This window comes from Silene latifolia, chromosome 10 (genome assembly GCF_048544455.1).
Source record: "Silene latifolia isolate original U9 population chromosome 10, ASM4854445v1, whole genome shotgun sequence".
Lineage (NCBI taxonomy): Eukaryota > Viridiplantae > Streptophyta > Magnoliopsida > Caryophyllales > Caryophyllaceae > Silene > Silene latifolia.
This window is the reverse complement of record NC_133535.1, coordinates 13,095,191-13,110,680: the sequence shown is the minus strand read 5'-3', so window position 1 is coordinate 13,110,680 and position 15,490 is coordinate 13,095,191. Positions and strand designations below refer to the sequence as shown.

Here is a 15,490-nt window from a genome sequence, read left to right as displayed (position 1 = left end):
ACAAATTGATTACGGACAGTAATAGGTCGTTACAGGGTGATACTGTGATAGCGAATGCGTAAAGGCCGGGTATTTGAGAGCGAGATATACTAGAATAACACAAAGTAGATATTCATGCAAAAATAATGAAATTTGACATTATTATTGTGATTTTATTAATTAAAGAACACTAATAATTTGTCTATGGATGGATAGACAACCAACGTAAATATTTTTTCCTACTATCACCAATTCACCATACACTAGGTGATTTATTCATACGAGTAATATCACTACACTAGCTAGGTGATTTATTCATATATATCCTATAATATAAACTCCTAATTTAGATTATAAATAAATAAACTTGATTAATCCAATGCTTAAGAAGTCGGGGCTGAAGCGGCAGAGCAGTATTGGTTAACAAGCCTTACGACAAGCGGGGCCTTGGCGTTCTTAAGAGCAGAGCAACAACCAGAACTCATGGAGGGCTTGTGAGTCGACAAGAATGAACGGAAATCATCCACGCAAGGACTCAAGTTACCGTGGGCTGGAACTTGAGGAGCTGACGTTGGCGACAGAGACGGGAAATGCGGGTGTGGAAAGTGAGGATGATGAAAATAAGGATGTGGCGCGAAATAAGGGTGTCTCCAAAACCATTGTTGTTGATCATATAAATCGTTTTGTTTTTGTGCATCTACTTCTTGTTGTTGTTGTTGAGCAAAAGCAATTGATGACAAGGCTAGGATAGCCAGGACTACCAACATGGTCTTCATTGTTTTCGAGTTTTGAGGGTTTTTTGAGGTTTGTGGCTTGGCTTGATGTTGATGAACTTGGTTGTGTTTTGAGGTGAGTTTTGAACGAAGGTGTAAAGGGGTTTATATAGTATTTGGAAGGGGGTGTTTTACGGTTTTAGATAAAGTTATGTTAATACAGTTAGTCTTCTAATAATCATCCTCTTCTTACCAATTTGTTAAAAGATTATATATATATATATATATATATATTATATATTCGATTTTTGTTTTAATTATTTTATTTATGTTTAGTTACTAGTTGGTCTCTTCATTTTTCCATTAGAAGATAAAATTTTAGGTGTTAATTAAATGGTGATTGGTTATTCGATGAGTCTTAAGTATGATTTCTATAGCGAAAATTAATTTACAGCTAAAAATTAAGTAACCATAGTAAAAAAGCTTAATTTCAATTTAAAAGAACTCTGATAAAAATTCACAGCTACAAGATAAAGAGTTTAGATAAATTTTTGCTAAACAATTTTAATCCGTAACACCATAATGAGTTATTGAGTTGTGAGAGGAGTCGTGGTATGACGACTTTCTACTAACTAATTAATTAACACGGAGGATAGGGACAACTCATATACAACTATACAAGTATGAGAGTTGAATTAATTCAACTCTCATATTGGTGCTAATCATCCTCTCTATTATCAATTTGTTAAGAGATTAGAATTTGTACAAAATAATACGGTCAGGTCGATTTTGTCTGGTGCGAAAGATAACATTACGGACGTAAATTGAGTAACAATGGTACACTAGCAAGACTTAAACCTCTCAAAATAACAGCGCATTTTCTTATAAATTAATTACTTGATTAAAATTCACTAATTTCAATCTTAAAATCACTAATCTGGGTCGGGTTAGTCCGATCCATGTAAGTGAAGCGAACAAAATGATTTTATATAGACATGCATGACGAAGGAGATGGACCATGCATTTGTCTAGTAGGAAGAGACTCATGTACGTGGAGTAGTTCACGAGCAACTGGAGAATCACCATGACCTCTACTGGATGAAGGCCCATGGGTCGGACCCGTTACACCCGTATTAATTATTGATCTAAACTGGCTCATGTCCATTGCATTGTGTGGTGGTGGTGGTGGTTGTTGTTGCATGGTCCATGATGGTTGCACCATTGAGTCAAAAAGCGAAGATAAGTCATGGGTGGCTGGCATGGTGGACGATGGCAATGGAAGGTCTGAGAGCGAATACTGTTGGGGCGGCAACGCAGGTTGTGACCGGGCCCGCGGTGGGCGTGGAACTTCTACGGTGGTTAGGTGTGCTTGCAAGTAAGAGAGCTCTGTTTGTAGACTTAAAACCTGTATATAATGATTGTGATTAGTAAAACTAGTTAAAACATAATACCAAGTATATAATATATGTTTATGTACATAGAGTAGTTTCGATATTTTTATTTTATTTCATAATTCAAATAAACACGATACACTATGTGTATGCTAAAAATCATAAAGTCCATCTTGATAAATTTCTCGTACAAGTTTTAAAATACTTCTCCTGTAAATACAGTATTATTTAACCGGCTTAGGCGTGGTTCTTTTGGATTAAAATTGTCTGAACTGAACTGAATTTTATGAAGCTAAACTAAACTGAACTGAAGTAAAGTAAAGAGAATTTGTGAAGAGAAGAGCTGAATTGAACGATATTAAGTTAAACTGAGCTGAACTAAACTGAATAGAGCCAAACTGATCTAAAATAACCTGAAATTAAGTTTAAAAGAACTCGGCCTTAGATTATATCGTATATAGTGTGCAATATCCTTGTAAAAAAACAAGGTTCAAAACACCATGTGAGAAAGATCTCAAGTCAAACATGAGTATTATACTAAAATATAATGTATGTATAGATCTAGTAGGTAACTACTTACCTTAACGCATACTCCACATCAAGAAAATGGCGGTCAAGTTTTCAGTTACAAGTCAAAATTATCATTGATCAAACACGTGCGATCGCGAGTAGATAGATTGGTGACAAAATAATAGAGCTACAATTTTGGAAGGTGTGAACGACTACCAAATCTAATCTACCCTTTTAAAACGGGTTATTCTATTCGTTATATCATGTTTGAAGTAACGGTTGAGGAATAATCGATTGTCTTATACGGAGTACTAAATAAATATTGTACATTGGCGCAGTGATGGAGCTATGATTTAAGTTTAAGGGGGCCAAAAACTTTTAAAAGGCGGATGAATAGTAATATAAGGTACATTCGAAAAATTTAACTTAGAATTTCTAAGTTTTCGCAAATGACACCATAATAAGCCAATAACAAACTACTCCATAATCCATATCAATGTAATTTGTAAAGGGCAAAGGCAAGGGAACAATAGACAGACCAATTCCATAATAGCTGCCAAATTTACGTAGCACAGAAAAATTTGCCAACCAATTTTGGTCAGACAAATATTACAAGTGCTAGCTTCATATTTTTGTTCATACTTGGCTACTTGCAACAATGTAACTTAAATTTATGTTATTTGTTCAATTATTATCCAAATGTATCCTCAATTTCAGTAACGCATATATGCCTTGTCCCCCCCTCCAATCCACATTAATTTACAAAATTCCAAATCATTGCATTTTCTAATCTCTACTTCTCTACTCTTCCTCCTAGGGTTCTTTCATCAATTTGAAACATCCTAAATGGTACATACTTTATATCTTGTATCGTGACTCTATTATATACTCGTTTTAAGATACTATGACTGCTTTATAACGCCTTAGACAGTTTATTTAATTGTAAAAATAATTAAATTAGGTGCACAAGCATTATTATTAGACTGTGATACACGATATAATTATTAAATCAAATTTGTGTTTCACTTGATCGAAAACGGTTTGAAAAAACGTTATTATAAATCCATATAAAACCTTAATGCCCTTATTATGAGAAAAAATATTTGCAAAAAGTTATTTTAGTAGGGTTATATAAGTAATTAAGGTTTTACAATAATACATATGTAAAACGGTTTTATACAAGAATTATTACAACGTTACATTAACTAATGCACGTAGTAATACATTGAACACATTTCCAAAAGGGTTGCTTAGAAGTTACTTAATCGATCGAGAGTATTAATTAATTGCTCCTAGTAGCTAATTTAATTTGGCTATATTGGTTTTAGCACCAAAATTAAATTATAGATTTACTCGTATAAATATGGATTTCCAGAAAAAAAAAAAACTCGTATTATGGAATTCTAATTGATAAATAAACAAATTTAAAAAGACTTTAAAAGACTACAAAGAATGTACGAAACAAAATGCATAAATGTGTTAAATGAACATATGCAAATGTTGTTTATCACTTATAGTAATAAAATTGAACGTGATATTATATATGACTAAAGTTCAAAACCTGTTAACCTCAAAATTACCATAAATTCGATTTATAAAAACAACAAATTAGACGAGGCTAACACATGGACCATACCTGTTGTTGAAGAGCAAATATATGAGCAACACAACCATAAACCGGGTCACGAACCCGAGCCTGAGCCTCATAACAGATGGTGACAACCGCGTCAAGGCGCTTATGTGCCGGAAGTTGTAAGAGAAGCTTGGAGACGTTACTAGCACCAAACACCTTGTGAACCGCCGCAAAATTTGCCGGACCTTGGTCTGAGTCGAAATATGGAGCGAATATACAACCGTTCACACATTTCCTACGCAAATATTTGCATGCACCACACGGTCCTCCACCTCCACCTCCACTACTACTACAAGGCTTATTTGCACTACTCATTTTGTTCATCAACTTTATAATTTTATTCGTGGAGTCCTTGAGAGACTGGGATAATGTTGTGTTTTTCTCTTTCCGATTATTGTTATTTTGAAAATTTAAGCATATTTTGTTTAGGAAATTAGTAAATGATTAGGAGATGAAGGAGAAGGGGAAGATGAAGAAGTAGGAGGAGAATGAAGACTTAAAAGGCAAGGGAGAGTTAGAGAGTAGAGAGCAAATAAAAACACAAGAAGCAACTTGCGTGAAGCAAACATACGATAGATATATATGCCCTGGCTTTGTTTACTCTCACGTACACTTCATCAACTTCGACTAATCATGTTATATGGTACGGACTACTTGACTGTTTATAATAAGTTTAGTGGCGGAGCCAGGATATAAAGTTCGGAGATGAAAACTGTGGGAACGTGTTAGAATATAAAATCGATCTTGGAATTTTAACCATCAGTTTAAACTTTTGGTTAAGATGGTTACACGACAAAAAAAAATTTAGTGGAGTGTGAATTTAATTAAAACTTTCAAATGTTACAAGTTTATTTAAACCGTCATTTTGAGTGGATGGGAACGTATCCTATCAGCATGTTAGGGGAAGCAGGTTAGGTCGACTGGTCAAGCGGTGCTAGCAGAGGATGACCCTAAACTGGTCCAATATTTGGGATATTGGCTTGCCCGCGCCAATAGACTGGATCAAGCTAATACAAGTAGTAGCTTTTTTGGCTTTTCTGGGGGTTAGGGTGGGGTGGCCCGTGTGTGGGGCCAGATTGTGGCGCGCGGCAACCTAAAAGTGGCTTATACATGAGTTGGATTAGCCTGCGCGCCATTATGGCCACCTCTATCAGCTGCTGCAATAGATTGTGAAATTTATGTTTCTTAGAAGTTATAATTAATCTGATAAATTATTTATTAATTTTTTTTTGTCCAACAAAGCTCCCGCACTTAGTCGCATTACAATATAGCAGGGGAGTGGGGATTCGAACATAAAACTTATTATCCACAATAGCTCTGTAGTAACCACTAAACTAAAACATCTTCGATATAAATCATTATTAATTGCGCGTAGTATAACTTGGATCGAGTGATCCACCAATGCCATTGATGGAATAATGATGGAGGATGTATATATATTTCACTTAGTTGCGTGTTTTAAGCCGCGTAGACGTTAAAAGAAGGCTCACACATTATTTATCTTTGTGCGTTGAAAAATGATCATCTTACACTCAACTTGGTGTTCCATGTTCTCGCCCAAAAAAAAAAAAAAAAACTTTATGTTGGGTATCGTTTTAGACCAAAATTGCCTACCCAAATACCCAAGACTAATAAAGTGTGCTAATTCACGTAAATAAATCAATAAAAGACACTAAAATAGAGTAGGTAAACAAATAACTAGATCAGAGGGAATATAAAATTTATGTGTGATGATATATGAACGACAAATCTCTAGTTATCTTTGTCATAAGCATGTTTGATCTATAAATTATCACCAATTCTCATTTGTGACGGGTACTATTCCGTTACAAACACTATTCACATTTGCGACGGGTTATATGTCACCATTTTATGAGAAAATGTGACCATTTTTTTACAAGTGATATTTTATGAACAATACTTGACTGGTTACATTTTATAAAAAAGTGGTCACATTTGCCCGTCGCAAATTGTGACCGTCACAAGGGAGAATTGCTGATTATCTATATCCCGGTCAATAATTATTGTTATTTGGTTTTGGCACAAAGAACAAGAAAATAGGGAAAGCCAATTATTAAATGACAAGTGGACTAAATTGAGTGTGAGTGATCAAATTCCTCAACAAATACATTATTTAAATAGAAATGATAACAATTGATTGAGATGCCCAAAATGAAATAGGACAACAAATGATTGAAATTGAGGGATATATCTTTGTGCTTATAAATGTTTAAATCTTATTTACAACTAACACAATTGAAAAAACATGGAACTTCCACAAATTATCAAAAGAGATTATCTCTTTGATTTTGAGAATAAATTGAGATATCAAAACTTGTGATCAGATCAGATAATTACGCTAAATTTTGAATTTTAAAATGTACTTAAATAACAAGTTTTCCCTCTAAACTTGCCTAAATCCCAAATTATGTAACGGAAAATTTCTTCATAGATTTTTCTTTCCTTTCTCAATATCCAACGGCTCTTCGTTCCATCTCTCTATTCCTTTTCTTCTTCATTCTTTTTCCAATCAATATTACAACAACTTATCATCATTTCACATTATAATTTCTGAATTACCCTGCAATTTTCTCGAGGTAACTAAACATACCATGATCAACGTTTTATAGTCTAGTTAAGTTGTTAAGTGGCGGAGTTATTTCTTGACTCGATCTTATCGATAAAGATTTAGCAATATTTTACTCTCTCCGATTCTTGGGAATTGTTTCGTATTTTATAAAAGTGGGGTAATTCCAAAGAATCGAGGGCCCCTCCTGCTCCGCCACTGAATATCAAACCCTTGTATTTTCTTTCATACATTATTGATCATAAGAAAATAATTTTATAATTTGTAAATTTCTTTTTCAGGTAATATTTTGGTTATATATAATTATATGCAATTTCATGGAAATTCGTAAAAGCAACGTGTTCATTAGAATGGAGACAACCTGCGAGTCTCTTCTTTATGAATTAAAGGTTTAATCTTTATCATCCTTTTTATTTGCATTGCATTTTATATTTCATTTTTTCATTTTTTTAATCTTTGTTACAAATATGTCGGGTCGTTTATGCATGTTAGATCGTGGGCTTAGCCTAGTAGTTAAGACGGAGTATCCTGAGAATAGATTATGAGTTTGAAACACTTTCCATTATATATTGTACTGTCTTTGCACCTCATTTCAAAAGATCGTATTTTTTCCTTGTACAAGGAAAAGGAAGTAGTTAGGGCGTGACATTAATTAGTTGCAAAAATCACGCTGAATAATTCACATTTTATTTGCCACAATTTTGTTACTTCTTAGTTCCTAGGTTAATCGGTTTCATTAGTACTGTACATTTTTCGAAATAGAGGAGGGGAATTTTGAAAAACGTATACAAATAAATAGAATGAAAGTATAGCTTAGGTTGAATTGGCATTATAGTGTGTTGTAGGCTTGTAGCAATTTTTTTCTTTAATTAAGAATATTTGTATCAAGAAAATTCATGGTACGAACTTCGAGAACCTGTCGATTAACCTAGCCAATATGCTTGTTTAGTAGAGTAATGTCAACCAAAATTGGACTATGGCCCTTGTGTTTGGGTGCGTGTTCAAGTGTTAGGAGGACTCGATTTTTGAACGTCTTGTGATTAAGATGTTACCGAAAAGTTCTGATCTTGTTTGATTTAATTGTAATGACGAATTTTGTATTTCGTTAGGGAATATGGGATGAAGTGGGAGAATCAGAAAGCGGAAGAGACAAAATGTTAATGGAAATAGAGCAAGAGTGCTTAGAGGCATACAGGAGAAAGGTTGATCAGGCTTATCAAAGTCGGGCTCAGTTACGTCAGGCAATCGCTGACGCTGAAGCCGAGCTTGCTCTCATCTTCTCTTCATTGGGTGAGAGACCTACAAGTTTAAGGCAGGTTAGATCATACTCACTGGTTTAAATTCCGTCTCTTGCAAGTTTTTTCTTTTTTTTTTGGATATTCTCTCGTGTAGCCTTAAACTTTTTCGTTTTCTTAGGTATACCTATCGTTTTTCACAAAAAAAACTTTGACCGACAATAATTCTCTCTTATGAGTTCAGAAAACGGTAAAAAAAAATTCAAAACAAATATCTCGTCAAGCCTTGAATTTGAAAAAAAAAAATTCACCGCTTTTTGAAATCGTAGCCGGTAGTTATGGTTGGTCAATCCTTTTTTAACGAATAAACTCGGACCGACCATAATTCCCGATTACGAGTTGAGACGTCGGTGAATTTTTTTCCAAACTAAAGACCTCTTAAAGACGGTCAAATTTGAAAAAAAAAATTATCATATTCTGAACTTGTAGCCAAGAGATATTACGGTCAATTGTTTTTTTTTTTTTTTTTTTTGCAAGAGAAGAAGGGTACATCTTAGAAAATGAAAAGGTTGAGAATTTCACGAGAGAATATCCTTTTTTTTTTTGCTCGCTGTAATATTGCGCGATTGTTGTTGATGTTTTAGCCTGATCAGAAAGCTCTTGGGTTAAAGGAAGAACTTAATCAGATAATTCCATTTCTTGAGGAGATGAGGAAGAGAAAACGCGATAGAAGAACGCAAATTGTTGACGTTTTAAATCAAATTTGCGACATTTGGATTGAAATTCATAGGTGTTCATCACAGTGTCCTTACAGTGAGGCAGTCGACGAGACTGATTTGTCATTGAAGAGACTCGAAGAGCTTCATACTCAGCTTCTTGTACTCCAAAAAGAGAAGGTCTCTACTAATTTATCGATTCTTTAGTTTATGCTTATTAGTTCGAGAATGAATTTCCAAAGTTTCAATCATTTTTTCTGTTTTTTTAGAATCTGTTAAAATTGCTTATTAGTGTCAATTGCAACACGGTCTAAAAAATTGCTGTTTTTGCAGAGTGATCGTCTGAACCAAGTGCTACAGAACTTAAATTTGCTGAACTGCTTGTGCTTGGTGCTGGGTATGGATTTCAAGGAGAAGATTCACGAGATACATCCGACTTTGAGTGATTCAAAGGGGACTCATAACATAAACAGCGAAACATTGGCTACATTGTGTTCTGCTGTACATAATTTAAAGGAAATCAAGATAAACAGGCTGCGGAAGGTTAGAATATATCAGTGATATTACATCGTAAATTTATTGCTTTGTTTCAATTGGAGCCAAAGACTCGATCTTCTTTGCCTTTAAAATACTGTATGATGGAATAAAGCAAAATGGATTTGCTGATGCGATTATTTACCTAAATTTCATCACGGGTCATCCTGAAAATGCCTCAGTCGAAAGTCGTCTCTCTATATATAATATAATGGTCTTGATTATGTTATGTCATGATCATGTAGCTTCAAGATCTTGCAAGCACAATGCTGGAGTTGTGGAACTTGATGGACACCCCACCAGATGAGCAGCGAATGTTCCATGACGTGACTTCTAAAATAGCGGCTTCTGAAGACGAGATTACCCAACCTGACTGCCTTTCAGAGGATGCAATCAGTTATGTTAGTATCCCATCATCTGAACCCATGTAGTATTATATACGAGTAGTTCGTTGGGATATTCTCTCGTGTACCCCTGAACTTTTTCGTTTTCTAAGATGTACCCTTTTTTCTTGTAAAAAAAAACTTTGACCGTCAATAACTCTTAGCTACAAGTTCAAAATACGACAAAACTTTTTTTTTGAAATTGACCGTCTTTAAGAGGTTTTCAGTTTGAAAAAGAATTCATCGACGTCTCAACTCGTAGTCGGGAATTATGGTCGATCAAAGTTTATTCGTTCAAAAAGTTTTGACCAACCTTAACTACCGGCTACGAGCTCAAAAGGCGGTGAATTTTTTTTTTCAAATTCAACGCCTTGACGAGAAAATTACCGTTTTCTGAACTCGTAACAGAGAATTATTGTTGGTCAAAGTTGTTTGGTGAAAATGGAGGGGAACACATTAAAAAATGAAAAAGTTCAGGGGTACACGCGAGAATATCCCTAGTTCTTTTTATCCGAGGATGATGGGTGCTCATCAATGTACAGGTTGAGGCTGAGGTATTGAGGCTAGAAAACTTGAAATCGAGCAAAATGAAAGATCTTATACTTAAAAAAAGATCTGAACTGGAAGAGATATGCCGGCAAACACATATGATCTTAGAGGAAAACAGTCTGAAGCATTTTGCTGTTGAAGCTATAGATTTTGGTACACACTCAAAACCTGAAAGACTTAGACTGTTTGTTCATTTGCTTTTATTTGTGATTCTCATGATGATCAGTAATCTATTTTTTCAACAGAGACTATTGACTTATCGTATGTGCTTGAACAAATCGAGCATCAAATATCAGAAACAAAAGCAATAGCGTTTAGCCGGAAGGACATACTTGAGAGAGTTGACAAATGGAAAGCTGCATGTGAGGAAGAATGCTGGTTAGAAGAGTATAGCAGGGTAAGAATGAGAATGCTTCACCCGTTTCCTTTTTCCGAGTTTCTTCTACGCTTAGCGTGTGTTTCATTATTTCTGCACTTTTACTTCTTAGGATGAACATCGGTATAATGGTGGAAGAGGTGGGCATCTCAACTTGAGGCGCGCTGAAAAGGCTCGTGTTTTATCTGGCAAGATTCCGGGTAATCAATTTTAGCAATATGTTGGTAGCTTGTTTTTGTATCTGTCATATACACCCGATTGACCCAGCAACGATGTTTGGACAAGTATTAATTATTGTGCTCTTCTGCAAACAACAGCAATGGTGGAAAACCTGACATTGAAGACGAATGCATGGGAGAAAGAAGCCGGAACAAAGTTCTTGTATGATGGGGTATGAGCTATTTTACTCGAACTTAACTACAGCTATAAGTATCAGGATCTGTCAGAAAAAATTATGTCGTCTAAAATGAAGAGTCGAGATGTGCCAGAAGAAGTTTTACTCCGATTTGGCTGCAACTATGAACTAGTTTTGAAAATTTATCAGGTTTTTACGCCTAAAATGAAGTGTTAAGTCATGTCGGAAGGAAGCCAACACGTTAGAGTCAGGTGTCGAAGTAAAATTGGTTGCACAAGCTGATATGATTAATTAGGATCTTTAACTCGAAACATTGTGCAGATACATCTTATGTCAATGCTGGAAGACTACAGCATCTTACGACAAGAAAAAGAGAAAGAGCGTCAAAGGCAGAGGGTATGTTAAGTGCTGACATACAAGATCATCCGTCTTCTTTATACTGAATTCATTCCTTAATTAAACTGTTGAACTATCATGTCTGAAGGATCAAAAGAAACTTCAAGGACGACTTCTAGCGGAACAAGAGGCCATTTTTGGTTCAAAACCAAGTCCTACAAAGAGCAGTAAAAGAGCTCCTAGATATTCAATTGGAGGTGGCGCTGCTTATAATCGGAGATTTTCTGTCAGTGGCTCAATGTTGCAGAAGCAAAACCTGAAATCGGAAAAAACTTCAGTTCGCTCACATCCGATCAACAATTTAGGTTAATATTTTTCTATTGGGTCGGATCATTTGGGTTGGTTTTTTGTTCGTTTCAACTAGAATTCAAGCTCGTTTATTATACTGATGCAGGTAACAGGAACAACAGCAACATTGGTCAAGTACAAAAGAAGCAGCTAAAACCTGCAAATACAAGAGAGCTCGGAAGAGCCATGAACCGCGATCCTTTCTCTCCTGTCAACCAGAAGTATACAACACCAGAAAAACCAATTTCAGACAGTAAGACACCAAAAAGTAATCCAATCAAGTCAAAGTCGGAAGAAAGATATAAGGTAGTAACTCCGATAGTACTCACCCCTTCAACATTGTCTGCAACATCTGGTACTCCTTATACTCCATTTACTGTTAGAGTTGATGAAGTAGAAAATGGTGGCGATTTCGAGTATTCTTTTGAGGAGATTAGAGCTGGGTTTGTCCTTCCTCAGAGGACTGTAAAATCTGCATTGCAGTTTTGAGATACTTTACATGTGTTTATTCTGACTTAATCTTGGAGGGTTATTGTTTGTAATCATCTATTTACACTTTTACATCTTATAACATCTGAAATTACAGATTTATTATACCGACAAAAGACGAAAGCAAAAATGAAATTTACTAATGATGTGTCGCAAAGAGAAGATGGTGAGACGAGAGATGGGACATAAAATGGGACAGATTTTGTACTGGTAAAGTCCGGGTAAATTATACCGTCTACCAGTTTTCATTCAATGTTATGTCAGTGCACGCGCAAAGGCATACAATTAGTTAGCTGACTTGCTGCATTAGAGATAAACAAGGTCATCATTCAGAAATGGAGTCCGAAAGACAAACACTTCACAGCTATGTTACTCAAAATCAGCTATACATCTAAATGTTGGACTCGCCAATGGAGTCATGACGATTTTTCTGGTACAATAACGGTCTTAAAAGAGAATATGGGCTACGAGTACAGCTCCAAAAGTAAAGAGTCGAAGTGACACTCGACAGGATCAGATTTCACAGCTACGGATCTGGTATATTCTATTTACGGCACATTCCAGTTAGATCTGCGTTCTTTATGATCCATGGGTGCTCAAGGATCTGTTGAAGAGAGAGCCGTTTTGAAGAGTCTTTCACCAGAAGCTGCAAGACATTGTTGATGTTCATGATTTGAGATTAAAAAAAACAGTACATTTACTGTATCCAACTGAATTTTTACACTTCGTATAGTTATTGGATGGATTACATATAAATTTCCTATTTGTGATCTTTCTTTTTTTGGTTGAAAAAGTGGAAGTTCCACAGATTGATTGTGTGCTTTAATACACGCGTGAGCGGATTAGTGATACACACAATCACCCATAGAATATCCTGTGTGTCCCAGATTTGTGAAGGCCAGAGTTTAAAGGTGGCCAGAACGAATCACTTACTCGTGTTATCAGATTCTTGGCCTCTAAGGAAACTGCAGGTGAAGATGGGAACTTCAAATCAACCTTCAAGATCCTGCAAACTCATACACAGTACATCTCAATGATAAACTAGCCTGCCAACCTATAACTTGTTCATAGTATCAATTGAGCTTCTTAATATTTACCTTGTGAAAGTATCGCGCTGACTCTCAGCCTCAAAGGGGGCAACACCAAACAAGAACTCGACCGTGTAATCATGGCCTTTGTTCTCAACCATTTCTGGCGCCAAATAGTCTAGAGTTCCACACATAGTGTTTCTCCTCACTCTATTGTTCCTTGACTGCACTGACCACCCAAAATCTGCAATCTTCAGGCGTCCCTATAGATGGAAGAATAGATTAATTTAGATTCATTGATGTTTGTCGTTGAACTACCTAAATACCACATGTTTACCCCCAACCACATAACAAATGTTCCCCACTTCTCTTAATCGTGGATGTTCCGGGTTCTATATGCCTTGTTCCTAGAAATTCATCCATCTCATGCAGGGTCTATTGAGTTTCAAAATTGATTTAACACAGATACAAAATGGGATGCCACATGCTGGTATTAAGGCTGGAATTTCATAAAGTTTGCATCAAATCGGTTTTCACTGAATGTTCTGACAAATCAGTTAAGAATCATTTCTAAGCAAGCAACTTGTCTGTCAATCACCAATGCAGTATAAGATGGACCATAAATTAGGCTCATCAACAAGTAAAACGGTAAAAACGCAAACTCAGCAAGTTACTGGAAGTACCTCATGATCAAGCAACAAATTTTCAGGCTTAATGTCTCTGTGGATGACATTCTTGTCATGGCAATATGCCAGCGCCTCTGTAAGACTGGCAATATACTGTCCCCGCCAATACAAAAGATACGATAAAAATTAGCAATATATTTCAATATTAAAGATCCAAATCCAAAAAAATACACAAGCATTCGAGAACAAGAAATAACTCCTTGGAAGATTCAGACCTAGATCTCCCCCACACCTATAATTCCTTTGCATTTGAACTCCATGACAACATATGCATCCAAAAAAAAGCATTGCAGAATAAAATTCGGCTAATTTCAGCAAAGTTCCGCAATCATTAACAAAGCTTCAGCAAAAATTAACAGAAACAAGTTCTAGAGATCACGCTGTCACGCAGAAGGGAACTGCGCGCCAATAAAGTAGATTATAATGTAACATTAAGCGTCTGCCTTCCTTCACATTCGCAACTCTAGAATATAATTCCTGGTCCTTACAATTGGATTTATTTTATTAGCTGCACCAAAAAACTTGAATTCAGACTTGAGCGTTAATTATCATGTAGAACAACTTTAAGCGAAAGTAAGTTCTAGAGATGATAATCAGAAATGACGGAGAAGACGAGAATGATACCGTTGCAGCCTGATTTTCGGAAAGAAAACCAGAGCGACGAAGCGCCTTATACAGCTCACCACCAAAGGCATACTCAAGGATCAAGAAAATCCTGTCATTATCATGAAACCAACCGAATAAACGAACAACATTCGGATGGCGTAAACTCATTTAAATCTCCATCTCTCTTCTCATCTGATTATGCAGATGATACTTGTCAATCTGGTCCTTGAATATCACCTTGTTAGATTATAGAGGGGAGAGGAATTGCATAGAAGGAATTGTATTATTGAATGTTGTGATTTTTATGATAAAAATACATCTATTTATAGTACCGAAGTCTAAACCCTAATAGACTAAACCCTAGACGGTAGCCGCCATATCTTGTAACCTAACCCTAATGGGCCTAATATCCTAATACCCTCCCGCAATCGTAAAGGCAGTACGTACTTCGAACTTTACGTTTGGAGAATTACAATAAAATCAAAGAAAAAATCAATCTTCATCAACTTCTTCGTCTTCATTATCCATCTCCATCTTTGCAAGGTTGGTAAAATTTATTCGAACAAGAATGTTAAGCTTTTCGGACTTGTCGAAAATCAAACAATTTGTTAGGAACACTAATCGGACCTAAACAAATTTCATCCAGACGGAAAATTATCCGTTAATTTCAATATTTGGAGAACGTTAATTTTTTCGGACTCCAAATTGATTGCGTAACTCGCCAGTTAATTTTGTACCACCTTAACCAGATTTGAAGATTAATAACGAAATTCCAAAGGAATAAGATCCGGGTGATTTTCAAATCTCTTGATTCATCATAACCCGTAATAAGAATGTCAAGAAAATGCATCCCCATATGACAAAGCATGGATGCTTTTGGAGCATATAAGAGCATCTTTAATGGTAAGCCACAAGTTAATGTAGCTTGCTTTGCCACATAAGAATTTTCAACAATATTGCTTGTAAGCTAGATACCGCTCCAATGGTGAGCGACATACAATTGTAGCTTGAATTGACCCACTTAAAATAATCGACC

General features: G+C 35.7%; 3 protein-coding genes across 3 annotated transcripts; 1 reads left to right on the top strand and 2 right to left on the bottom strand.

Moving 5' to 3' along the window:
• Nucleotides 1-1,553: 1,553 nt before the first annotated feature.
• On the bottom strand, nt 1,554-4,714 carry LOC141607413 (LOB domain-containing protein 30-like). Its single transcript, XM_074426764.1, has 2 exons — nt 4,230-4,714; nt 1,554-2,097 (listed from the first exon to the last, which is right to left on the bottom strand). The coding sequence occupies exons 1-2, from the start codon at nt 4,548-4,550 to the stop codon at nt 1,678-1,680; spliced, it is 741 nt and encodes a 246-aa protein (XP_074282865.1). The 5' UTR covers nt 4,551-4,714; the 3' UTR covers nt 1,554-1,677.
• Nucleotides 4,715-6,741: 2,027 nt separating this feature from the next.
• LOC141605173 (65-kDa microtubule-associated protein 3-like) lies at nt 6,742-12,201 on the top strand. Its single transcript, XM_074423848.1, has 13 exons — nt 6,742-6,823; nt 7,095-7,202; nt 7,923-8,129; nt 8,693-8,944; nt 9,098-9,307; nt 9,544-9,699; nt 10,224-10,383; nt 10,476-10,627; nt 10,719-10,806; nt 10,924-10,997; nt 11,283-11,357; nt 11,446-11,662; nt 11,752-12,201. Exons 2-13 carry the CDS (start codon nt 7,131-7,133, stop codon nt 12,132-12,134), a joined length of 2,046 nt encoding a protein of 681 aa, XP_074279949.1. The 5' UTR covers nt 6,742-6,823; nt 7,095-7,130; the 3' UTR covers nt 12,135-12,201.
• Nucleotides 12,202-12,470: 269 nt separating this feature from the next.
• On the bottom strand, nt 12,471-14,788 carry LOC141605174 (serine/threonine-protein kinase Aurora-3-like). The gene is made up of 5 exons (XM_074423849.1): nt 14,473-14,788; nt 13,846-13,941; nt 13,232-13,425; nt 13,068-13,140; nt 12,471-12,780 (listed from the first exon to the last, which is right to left on the bottom strand). The coding sequence occupies exons 1-5, from the start codon at nt 14,620-14,622 to the stop codon at nt 12,679-12,681; spliced, it is 615 nt and encodes a 204-aa protein (XP_074279950.1). The 5' UTR covers nt 14,623-14,788; the 3' UTR covers nt 12,471-12,678.
• Nucleotides 14,789-15,490: the final 702 nt, after the last annotated feature.

Excerpts from the sequence above, each read along its gene's own strand:
- LOC141607413 (XM_074426764.1), bottom strand. The coding sequence starts at position 4,550 with ATGAACAAAATGAGTAGTGCAAATAAGCCTTGTAGTAGTAGTGGAGGT. Across the intron at positions 2,098-4,229 it reads TATTTGCTCTTCAACAACAG|GTTTTAAGTCTACAAACAGA; the intron begins GTATGGTCCATG and ends CATTATATACAG.
- LOC141605173 (XM_074423848.1), top strand. The coding sequence starts at position 7,131 with ATGGAAATTCGTAAAAGCAACGTGTTCATTAGAATGGAGACAACCTGC. Across the intron at positions 9,700-10,223 it reads CAGAGGATGCAATCAGTTAT|GTTGAGGCTGAGGTATTGAG; the intron begins GTTAGTATCCCA and ends ATCAATGTACAG. Across the intron at positions 10,628-10,718 it reads GGTTAGAAGAGTATAGCAGG|GATGAACATCGGTATAATGG; the intron begins GTAAGAATGAGA and ends TTTACTTCTTAG.
- LOC141605174 (XM_074423849.1), bottom strand. The coding sequence starts at position 14,622 with ATGAGTTTACGCCATCCGAATGTTGTTCGTTTATTCGGTTGGTTTCAT. Across the intron at positions 13,942-14,472 it reads CCGAAAATCAGGCTGCAACG|TATATTGCCAGTCTTACAGA; the intron begins GTATCATTCTCG and ends TGGCGGGGACAG. Across the intron at positions 13,426-13,845 it reads ATTTGTTGCTTGATCATGAG|GGACGCCTGAAGATTGCAGA; the intron begins GTACTTCCAGTA and ends TTCCATCTATAG.